The sequence below is a fragment of the Nelusetta ayraudi genome, unplaced genomic scaffold, assembly GCF_046127955.1.
Source record: "Nelusetta ayraudi isolate G7.1 ecotype Tasmania unplaced genomic scaffold, CSIRO-AGI_Nayr_v1 ptg000019l, whole genome shotgun sequence".
Taxonomy (NCBI): Eukaryota; Metazoa; Chordata; class Actinopteri; order Tetraodontiformes; family Monacanthidae; genus Nelusetta; species Nelusetta ayraudi.
The window spans coordinates 2,747,868-2,759,795 of NW_027466069.1; the positions used below are offsets into that span (position 1 = coordinate 2,747,868).

General features: G+C 46.3%; 1 protein-coding gene across 1 annotated transcript; it reads right to left on the reverse strand.

Annotated features, from left to right (window-relative positions):
* Positions 1-957: 957 nt before the first annotated feature.
* neurod4 (neuronal differentiation 4) lies at positions 958-3,848 on the reverse strand. The gene is made up of 2 exons (XM_076026292.1): positions 3,704-3,848; positions 958-2,808 (listed from the first exon to the last, which is right to left on the reverse strand). The coding sequence occupies exon 2, from the start codon at positions 2,799-2,801 to the stop codon at positions 1,716-1,718; it is 1,086 nt and encodes a 361-aa protein (XP_075882407.1). The 5' UTR covers positions 2,802-2,808; positions 3,704-3,848; the 3' UTR covers positions 958-1,715.
* Positions 3,849-11,928: the final 8,080 nt, after the last annotated feature.

The window sequence follows — 11,928 nt, forward strand, 5'->3', positions numbered from 1 at the left end:
CGACCCGTCTGAAACTAGGGTTTGGAATGCTGCTTATTTAATTGGTTCTGTAAGTTAGCAGGGAAACCCGATTTTGAATCTTTTTTTTTTTTTTGCGTGAAATGGCTGGCGTGTAAAAGTGATTTATCCAATGGTAAAAAGAATTAAAAATAGTAAGGAAAATCCACATGCGTACGTGGTAGTATATGTTACTAAATCCTAACTTCTTCTTTTTTCTTTTTTTTTTAACTGTAACTGACATATTTCTGGTAAATTAATCTACATCATGTGTTGCATTCCCATTCTTCTGTTGTTGTTTTTTGCTGGCCCTGTGTTTGTTGGGGGTGGGGAGATTTCAAAAAAAGGGAAATTAAAAACAACCTCTTGCGGTGTTTTGGCATGAGCTGCATGGGAAAATGGGACATGTGGGAGAGAAAGTGAACAGCAGAGACTCAGAAAGGCCTCTGTGACACGTTCACCTGTTCCACTGAGCTGTTTTCCCAGGGTCCACAACAGCCTCCTGCCTGACCTGACACACACCCCAGAGCAAGCCTCTGAAAGGCATCACGCACACACACACACACAGACACACACACACACACACACACACACACACACACACACACACACACACAGACACACACACACACACACACACACACCTGCTCAGATATTACAGCAAAGGAGTAATTTTCTTTTTTTTCCCATCAGTTTGGTCTGAGATAGCTCCACTGGCTTTGATGTGGGCTTGTGGGCTGAGCACCGTAACATTTCATTTCTTCCAGGCTTTACATCTTTTTGTAAAGTTAAGAGTGAGCCCTAAATAACTGATACCCGCAATCAGAGCAGTGAGCCATCCCACTTCTCTGAAACCTCACAATCAATAAAAGCAAATGCAGTGTAAACAAAAGTTATGCGTGGAAGGAAACACCGTGTGACGTGTACCCGCAACTCAAGAAGAGATGTGGAGAACATAAGTAGTATGGAAATAGCATATAATATAAGAATATTTATTAAGTGCGAAACAGCAAAATATTTACAACAGTACGGCATGACGCAAACTTGTGACACCAAGTGAACAAGTACCTGAAGGACCTCAAATAAATAATTTAAATACAGTACAGCTGCACAGCCGGAGACTGACAACGACGAAAGAAGACAGTGAAACAAAAAAAAGTGTGCTGAACGAAAAGAAAATGTATATAAAAAAAAGGACAAGACAAAAATGCCAAAAAATAAATATTAAATACAGTTATAAATAAATGCATTGCTTTTGTATGGTGGTTGTAGGCCTCAGTGCACATTGACATTTTAGTTTGGATGACTTTTGATCAATTTCATGACACAAGGAAAGAATTTTTTAAAAATACATATAGAAATGTCAGGATACTGAAATCTCAATCCTGATTTGAATGCAAAATTTGGTCAAATGTTTTCAGTTTCTCTATTTGGGGGCAACTTCATCTTGAAAAGCAATACCATAATACCCACATGTAATCATGACAGAAAGCATAATAAATTAAAAGAAAATTCAAAGAAAGCTAAAAAGTTATGGGTGCATGTTTGAATCAGGTAGACTGAGTTGAGGTGTAAGGTCTCTGTGAGCGTTCAGGGCTCTCCCGGCGTTCTACACAACATAAATTCATGCCGCTTCCTCTGTATGTCGCCGGTACCGTGGCCAAAAAGTTCTTTGTCTTTGTACAGCAGTTTGTTCAAGGGGTTGGTCGCCCTTTTTTTTAAATGGAGCCCATCTGAGAGGCGATGAGGTGGGAGGGCGCGAAGGAGTCAAACGCCACCTCCAGGGGCAGCTCGTAGCGCGAGGCATGGAAGAGCGGGTGGCTTTGAGGCGCCCCTGCCAGGCCGCCGCCGGCCACTGAGGCGGGGTAGTGATGGGACGAGAGGTAGTGGTGGGCGTGGTGGTGGGCCGTGAAGCTCCTGCTGTCCGACTCGTGGGGGGACGGCTCCTGCTTGAGGGTGAAGTTGCCGCTGATACTCAGCGGCGGGGTGAGCGGCCCGTCGTACGGCGGGGTGCCGCTGCTGCACTCGTTAGGGGAGGGGTTGTCGTACGCCGGCCCCTTGTAGCCCTTCATGTGGAGGAGGTGGGAGGCCTCCAGGGAGCCGTAAGGCGGGCTGGGCAGGCCCGGGGACGGGTAGCTGAGGGGGTGACCGCCCTGGGCCCCGACGCCGCCCATCCCCGCCGCCCCGCACTTGTCCTCCTGCTTGCTCAGCATCACGGGGTTGGCGCCCAGCTGCAGGCAGCCGGCCACCAGGTTGCTGGTGGGCTGGGACAGACCTTTGCACAGCATCTCCATGAAGCCGTGGCTCTCGGGCGACTGGCCGCTCTCCAGCACCTCCGACAGGGCCCAGATGTAGTTGTGCGCCAGCCGCAGGGTCTCGATCTTGGACAGCTTCTGCGTCTTGGAGTAGCAGGGCATCACCCTGCGCAGGTTGTCCAGGGCGTCGTTCAGGCCGTGCATGCGCGAGCGCTCTCTGGCGTTGGCCTTGACCCGCCGGACGCGGAAGCGCTCCTGTCTCGCTTTGGTCATCTTCTTCTTCTTGGGGCCCCGTCGCTTGGGAGCGTTTTCTCCGTTCAGCCCCGCGTCCTCCTCCTCGTCCTCCTCCTCCTCTTCCTCCATGTCCTCGCTGCCCATCTCCGTGCAGGAGAGCATTCGGCCGCCCGCCGTCAGGCCGTGATGCCCCTCCATCTCCGGACTCTCCTCTCCGTCCTGGGAGCTGACGTCCTCCTCCTCCTCCTCCTCCAGCCACCCGAGGGAGCTCACCAGCTCGCTCACGCTGCTCTTTCCAAACGGTTTGGTCATCATTGTGAATCTAGAGGGAAAACAGAGCAGGCGTGTTACAGGTTTTCAGTGTCAACTGGCTCCTCTGTAGGTGCGAGTACGTCAGATGGCTGCAGAGAGAACGCTCTTGTTTCAGCACCTTATTGTGGACAGCTCACTTGCTCTAATGCAAAAACTGACATCAGCTGGTAACTGAAACTAAAAGACAGTGAACTACAATTTGCAGCACAGCGATGGTGTACCGTTGCTTTTTAATTGAGGGGAGAGGGACCTTTTTTTTTTCTTTTTTTTTTTTTCAAATGAGGGGAGCCTCATTGGTCCCCTGCTGTCGTGCTATTGTCGCTGCAGGGACGCTGTCAATCTGGGACACGACAGGATTTATTCCGCAAATAAAGCTTAAAGATTAAATGTCCATGCATACAAAACAACACACATTTCGGGGAAGCCGCGCGCGCACCGCTGCAGACACGTCATTTCTTGGATTTATCTCCAACTTCTGTGCAGTGTTGGTGTTTCAACCTTGCAAGATGCAGTGCGAAAACTGTAAAGCGGGAAAATTTATTTTTTAAAACGAGAATAATAATCATAATCATAATAGGAATGCCATCCCTGAAAAGATGAATGTTCTATTGTTTTGAGGGGGAAACTGTCCCAGTTAATAATTGTGCACTAATGCGTAAAAGTAGGACAGTTTAATGTTGTGTATAAATTCTGAAATCTTGACGCGCGCCTGTCTGCGTGTCAAGTGGGCGACGGTACAGAACAAAATAATCGTTTTCTGCTTATATAATTTAAGATCACTCAAAGATTTTCTTTTTCTCTGTACTTAGCAAATAAATAGTGCACGAATTTTCACCTACGAGGTAGTTCAGAAAAGGGCTCGCTGACGCTTTCAATTAATCAAAAACGCAACTCTGTAAACTCACCTGTTTTGGTTCAAAATAACAGTGCAAGAATATTCTGTCAAATGCAGCAACAAAAAAAGCCGTTGAGCGAGTTTAGTCCAGATCCCCTGGTCGTGTGTCCCCAAAGTGTTCTGCGACCCTCAGTAAGCCATGAGCGCGCGTGGAACTTTCATCTCCAACTGGCACAGCCGGGCGGCTTTTTTTGCCTTTAGTTCGGCGAAAAGCCCCTCCCTCGCTCGCCCCACCCACTGTATACAAACGCGCGTGGCGGGCTCGTGGCCAGGGGGTTTTGGCCTCGGCGAATGAGTGATGGACAGCCAGAGCGCGCGGCCGTGCGCACGCGTAAGGGAGGAGGGGGCTGACATGCTTACTTGAAAAGCGTGATGGATCAGTGGAGGACTTTGTTGTCCTGGTGCCTCTGGACCCCAAACCCCGAGACAGCAGCCGTAGCCTGCATGGACAGTTTTATTCTGCACATTTAAATGCAGCCTTTCATCATCATCGTTAGTCGTTGCGTAATCTTAAACCCTATGTAACATAATTGTCCTTTGGCATTATTTTCATTGCGACTTCCCCTGCCATTTTATCCATTTGTTAATAATTGTTACATATATATATTTTCTATGAACTATTAAAGTTGGAAGTTTTCCAAAGAACATTCAATATCGGCTCAATGTAGATGTTTTGTCATTTATTTATGGCCTGGGAACAAATCATTCTTCTCATTTTTTATTTTATTTTATTTATTTATTTTTAAATAAATGTGAGGTGGTGAATTTCAAAGTCCAACTGATGCAGCTTCAGTTTCCAAGGCTCGGAATGTGGGACGAATCAAGCAGAAAAACAAATCCCACCGTTGTGTTTTAATGTCACGTGTTAACTCTCCTAATCGATTGTCCATCTCCTCATTAGTCGGTTGAATTAGGAATTTTCCACCTAATTAAGCACAGCGGAGGCTCGGTCCTCGCCGAGCTCAGGAGACGCTCCTTCATGCGCGCGTCTTTAAGTGATTTTGACAGCTTAGTGTGCAGAGAGCAGGTGTATGCGTTGTGCCCGGTCACCCAATTGTTGTCCTTATAGCGTCATATTCCGCGACCACTCGGTCCCCCGAGGGGCTCGTCTGACGATAAAATCGATTTGTGCAACGGCGACCTTGCAGGTACTTTAAATGGCGCGGGAGACGCAGCGAAAGTCCGTGCGTAGAATTGGCAAAATCTGACCACCAGTTGAAAATAAATTATTTTGCATAATCAACAAAAACAACAGACTTTGATTTGATGCGCGTTGCCTCTTTTATGGCGTCATCTTTCAGTGTGGGGAGAGGGCGAAGGGGGGGGGGGGGGGGCGGTGGGGTTGATCATCGCTTGCGGGTTAAGCGTTCATCAGCTTCAACGGCTGACTCTGAGCGCGCTCCCCTGGATATTTTTGGCCTTGCCGCTAATCGCCCCTCCATATTGAGCTTTTTTCCGTCAGTTTCGGACAACAAATACCGCGGCATTATACGCGGCCGCTGCACCTCGTGCGTGGCGAGCCGCGGCGCAGTGGGGGTCTATTGTCATCGCTGCCCATTGACAGCCGGGGTCTCGCGAGTCGCACGTGCCCCCGCATTGATCCCATTGTGCGCGCGATTGCGCACAGCTGTGCCCGAGACGGAGGGACTGAACTTTGCCAACGAGCGCTGCTGCGGGCCCGGTGGGGGGTGAGTTGGGGGAAGGGAAGGGGGGTGCCATAAACCTCCAAGTCCTGCAAAAGGAGACGCGGTCACGTGGGTCTTCGGCATAGCGTAAAGAGAGAAGAAGAAGAAGAAGAAAAAAAAAACAAAGAAAAAAAAAAACAAGAATTTATCCAACGATTTATTGAACGCACCCTAACAGATGGCTGGGTGCAGGCAGCGTTGGGTGCGGGGAGGGGAGACTCTCGGGGGGCGGGGTCATCTGTTGCTTGGGTGCTCACGCGTCACCGCTTGACCATGGATGATGTCTCGTGCTGAAACAGCACTTATCCGCCTCGCTAACGGCCCCCTAATCACTGCCGGTCGGCTCGGCGCAGCGGCCATTAAAGGCACGCGGGCGTGTGTGTCATGTGCGTGTCAACTGTTTTGTCTCACCCTATACCCTCGTGTGACTGAACCAGACGTTACATGTGTGTAGTGCAGACTGATGTGACCTATAGCCGAAGCTCCCCAGGTACCCCGGAACCCCCCCACCGTCCCCCCAAGCACACCACTCCTGTGTCCCTGGGGTGCAAGTGTGCCCTCCAGCACACCTGCAGCCTGCACAGGGAATTGGAGCCCTTTCGGCTCTGTCCCTCAGTCCCCATCGGCCTCCCAAACCACTGACTTTGCCGTCTGACAGAGAGGGGAATTGTGTGTCTTGCTTCCTGTTACGGCTGTAACTAAAGAGCTAACTAGACCTAACTAGAACTAGAGAGGCAACCCTCTGGAAGAGGTCATAGTAGACGGGTCAGATTTATTTTAAAACAAAGTTTTCTATTAGTTTGCAAAAGGCCAAACAATATCCAGCTCGAAAATCAACTCTCTGATGACGGAACAAAACCGGTTTGATTCTGAAATTTCAAAAAAAAAAAAAAAAAAAAGGAACAAAATGAAAAAGAAAAGTAAAAATGGAGAAATTATTTTGTTTTCTTACTTTTTTGCGATTTGAACAGACACATGTTCATTTCAGGCATGAGCGGCTTTTGTGTGAAGATTTAATTTTTAAAAAGTACCAGCCCCCTTTGTAGGTGCTGTTTTTATTAACGGGGGGCAACCCCATTCTTTACAAAAAAAAAAAAGAAAAAAAAAACTGCCACAAGTGAGTTGTCTCTCGCTCCTGTCCCCAGGGACCCGGAGTGGAATGGGAGGGATTTTGTGCGCTGCGCTGACAGATGGGTCCTTGTTCCTGTCTTTTTTTTTTTCTTCATCTCCATCTCCCTCTCCCTCCTTAGCTAAAACACAGACACACTCACACACACCGAGGCTGCACGAATACAATGGGAATTAAACTCCACACACATGCTCCCTGGACCGCCGCTGAAAGCTGAGCCCCTTGTAGTAATCATAAAAGATGGAGGGAGCGTGGATTTGCAAGAGGCACTCGGGTGGCAGAGGGTGGGGGTGATATGGCACAGGAGAATAGGAACAGAGGGATTGGATTGGATTGTCACCTTAAGTTCTAGCACGGGGGGGAAAAAAACTTTACATTTCGCGTATATTCAACGCAATTAGAAATGGGGTTTACCCTGGCACGCTGAGTAAAATGTTTGCATATTTTTATAACTTATTTTAGTTGTTTGGGTGTGTGTTTGTGTGTTAAGAAGTCCCAGGACTCGGTTCTCTCCATTAGCTGTTCACCGAGGCTGAATATCACTCCAAAGTAGACTTTCCTGAGGGACGTACTGAGAGAAGCCCACTGTCTGCTGCACACAAGGGAACCCCAGCAGTCTATCACACACACACACACACACACACACACACACACACATGCGTGCGCACACACACAAATTTTGGACTTTTTACCTCATTTACAATTCGCCATCAGTTTATGGCCCCCTTTTAAACATTTAGGATGCACTTTCGAGATGAGGTGATATCATAAAAGCATTTCAAGGCTGATTCTCAATGTTGTCCAATTGTTTATGATTTATCTGAATTAAAAGAATACAACGTATAAGCATAAAATGAAACCTTCATGTGTGTTTGTTTATGCACAAAAAGACATAAGTCACACGGTTGGTGAGGCCCAGAAAAAGACGCACGTGACGTGAGTGACTTCTTTTGATTGGAAAATACTCCTCCATGTTTTATTCAAACCCAACAGAAACACTTTTTGGACAGCGGTTTTCCATATCCACAATGCGATATTGGCAACAAATTAGGATTCTCCCCCGGTTGACAAAGTGTGGCTTGATAAGATCTAGTCGCGTCTCATCCAGCCGGTGTGACCAGATTGTTTGCAGCTTACTCCTCTTCCTCTGGGCTAATGGACTTGGAAGACATTCCAGTCAGGCCAAAATGTAGCTGCAGAATGGGAATCAGGCCTGAGGGCAATTCTCACTAAGTGGGGAGAGAGCTATCAAACAAAGGTGCCTGTGGTTTCATATTCGGGATACTTTACAACCTCCGTCCCAGGACATCAACAGTGTTTTGGGTGTGCTGTGAGAGTGGGGGGATTGGGGGGGGGGGGGGGGGTGCAGAATAGGAGGCGAGTCGGTGGGGGGCACGGGGAGGGGGGATCCATCTGCCACGCTGCCGGCCCTCGGGGAGACGGGCATATCCCAGGGGTGTTTTGGAGAGAGAAGGGCTGAAAGGATTACACTCAACCACTAATCAACAACGGTAATCTGTGGGCCCCCGTACAAAATCCCCTCCGATTCAGACAACAATTCGGGACAGAAGATAAAACCATAGTGTACAGCGACGTACAACTCATGTTGGACAAACTGGAAAAGCCAAGGATAAATAAAGGTGATTTTTTAATTGGGAAAAATCAGCTGTGGAGGTGTGATTGGCAAAAAGCCACAGTGTCTCTGTGATCAGGTGCAGGCGTCCCACAAGTGGCCAGGTCTGATTCCCAGTGTGACCATTATGCAAATAGTAGCAACGAGGCAAGCCTGCAACATAAATTAGTCTAACGGATAAAAGCACTCTGCTCAAATAAATTTTGAATGCAAAGGGTCTTGAGGAAAACTGCAAACCACATCAGCGCAAGAAAAAAAAATCCCCAAAATATTGACTGAACAACACCACCTTTAATTACATTTCCAGATTTCTGGCATGCAGGATTATATAAAATAGTATTTTCATCTGAGGATTTTGTCTGAAGACAAATCTCTTCATAACCTCATATAGAATAACATCCCACAGCCCAATGTGATGTCACAAAGGGCACTGTACCTTCTTCCAGGTTAGTGACAAGACTGTCAGCCAGGTGTTCACTCCACTTAGAGGAAAAGATAAAAGATTGCCTTTTTTGTGTTCACCTTGTTTTTGTCCCTTTTCAAGGCAACAGGACAGGGACAGAGCTCTGTGTTTTTGCAGGCGGTTGTAAACAGAGGGTTAAAGATGCTGATTTTGGGATACCTGTATTGTGGGCAATTAAAAGTTTAAGTCTGCACCACTGCAGACGTCTGGGATAAAGAAAAAAAATGAAAGAAAAAAAAAGAACTGAAAACAGGTGTGATCTGGGACCTTTAAAGCAGATTTCTGTCATCCCCGTGAGCGCTGTTCCTCCCCCTCTTCCCCCCCCCACGAGTCTTTGTCACAGCAGGAACCTTTAAAAGTTGCAGCTGCAAAGCCCCAATCCTGGCAGGTCTCTGCGTCCCGTGAGGAGCGCGGGGGGAATCAAGTTGCCACTGGTTTCACGGTCTCTTGTTAGCATGGTTTTGATGTCTGGGGTCTGGGTGGGGTCTGGATGCAGTATAGCGCTGGGTTTAAATCTCCACAGGACTATAGACCATGTCCCTTAATGATGGTGCCAGTACTCCAGGGCATGGGGAACTCTAGCATCCTGGCCCGCACCTCCTCTACCTCCTGCAGGATGCCCATTGGCTAGTCCGCACGCTAAGCTCCCTATCCCAGCCTCATTGTTTATTGGGCGCAGCACTGTCAACATTAAGCCTGGCTAATGTGATCTAGAGGCAGCTGGAGCAGCCCCGATTATTACCATGACACAGCCGACTGAGGGGTGTAATATCATTAAAAATAAATCAGGTGGTTTGGAGATTTGCTGAAGCCGATGAGGGGGGAGGGGCGGGGGCTTTGAATGGTATTAGGTGGAAGAACTGCTATAATTTCATTAGTCAGTTGGGGCACCTCTGAGGATCTTGCTGAGACATTTCCTTTAAGTTAGACTAATTGAATTTGCTTTTACAACACTAGGCCCCAAAGTGAAAGAGCGAGAGGGGAGGGGGGGGGGGGGGGGGGGCAAAATATTAATATGGTAATTGTTTCCCCACAATTAAGTATATAATAATTTTGAAAATCAATCCCCTTACGTGCTGAGAATTATCCTTGCTGCTCGTCTGCATCACGATGTGAAAATATTTCCATTTCATTATTACGGCACATATTGCTGATAATCTGAGAGCAGACATATAGGATATTCCCATTGTCGTTATTAGCCTCCTGCGGTGGATTATTGTTGCGAATGATGAGCAAAACGTGAGGCGCTGCTAATCTTCTTAAACTGAGCTGTCTGCTCGGCAGACTCATCAGCAATCAGCTGCCAAGTGAATAGGCTGCATCCTGAGAGAATCTATCAACTGGCCCGGGGGGATAATTTTTTTTTTTATAATAAGGACACTCTCGAAATGTTTTATATATTACAAAAAAAAAAAAAAAAAAAAAAAAAACGTAAAGTGAATGAGGTTTGTCCGATGGGCTCTTTCTCCCCCCCCGGTTTGGAGTGTTCGATCCGCTGCTCAAGCGACAGAAGTGCCGTTGGTCTCGCAGCAAGGCGCTATTGTTTCGCCGCATAAACGGTGATTTCAAGGCCCATTGAGCACGCGATGGATTGTTGTCCAGAATCCAATGACGAGCGCATGCAGGCCATTGATTACTGGCGCCAACCTGTAAATCTGCTTTTCCAATCAGCCCAGTGACGTAAAACAAGTGTCGTGATTATTATTATTATTATTATTATTATTATTATTATTATTATTATTATTATTATTATTATTAGCATCATCGATGATCAATTATCAATGATCAATAATAATAATAATAATAATAATAATAATAATAATAATAATAATAATAATAATAATAATAATAATAATTGTTTTACGGTTCGTACCAAACAAAAGCAGCCAGTGGCAATATGAAGTTGTGGCTGCAGACGTAGAAATAGTCGTGTAATAGTTGCGGCTATTGTTGCTGTTTTTTATTCTTGTTTTTTTTAGCTGTTGTGCACAAACAGAAACGGACTACCTAAAACTTAAACCTGAACCTAAAGTAAACTCCTAAACCCCAAAACATAGCCGGTTGGTCTCATGTTATTTTATTACGTAACAGAGTCATCTAGTGGTGTAAAGTGGGACTGCTGCTTCTTCTCTGAAATGCGGAATATCACCCCCTGCTGGCCATGATTACATTGAATTGAAATGAAACAAATGAAACCAATCGTTTTCATTGAACTTTACTGCTTCTGACAGTTCAAGACGTCTTGTTTGTGACTGCAATAAAAACCAACATTTTTCGCCTTATGCCTGTTAGGGAGTTAAGCAAAAAACAACCCCAACCCAAAACAGAAGACAAAACAAACATTATCATTCAAACATCACTCCTCATCTCAACATGGTATTCTTGGTTTCCAGGGTTAAACATCACAGTCACCTGCTCTTCCAGGAAATGTATGCAGTTTATCTGGAGATTTACACAGCAAGTGCATGTTTCTTTTTAAGACCAAGCAATTGTGATATGTGAAACTGATTTTGAGGTTATCAGTGAGACATGTTTTTCCCCTGGATCTATTTTAAAATAACATTTTTATATTTATGTAGAATCTCTGCCCTCTTTCGCTTCCCTCACCTGACCCAAATAAAAGCATGTACTCAGAAGAACCCTCCCTTCCCCATTTTGCCCTTGAGTTTTCATCCCTGCTCCTCCTACACTCAGCATCAAAAATTTACTGACATGCTTTACCACCAATACGTCTCTTTCTCACTCCCCTGCTGGTCCCTGACAGCGAGAGGCATCGTCAGCCTGCTACATCTCTGCGACGTTGGGTTGCAGGATCCTTTAATCTAAAAAAAAAAACAAAAAACTTCATCTCACAGCAGCAGCACTGGTCACCATTCTGACACTTTTTCTCCCTTTCTGTTTCCTCCAATAATGGCCCCTAAAAGAGAAACCTCCATTAAGAAGTCTCCATCAGCGGTAAGCCAACCCAGGCTTGGTCCTCCCTACCCGTGCACCCCTAAAGCTCCAAAACAGCATCTGGAGCAGAAACCGAGGATGCTGCGTCCCTCAGATGTGCCATTTGATCCCAGCACTTTGGAGGTGAGTTCATTTACTGGGTTTTACCACAAAGTATATGTTGGGCATTGATAGCTATTAGATCATCTTAGCTAGCTAGGTTAACTTCAGAAATCATAGCCAATATTGTTTCATAGTCCAGCGATAATTAACTAACGGGGGGTGGGGGGGAATAGTACCACTTATAACTGCCTCGATGATGCTTATAAATCTCAGAGTGTATAATCTGTGGCGCTTTGTGGAGGTTCAGAGTCGGAGCTTTGCAAAGAAA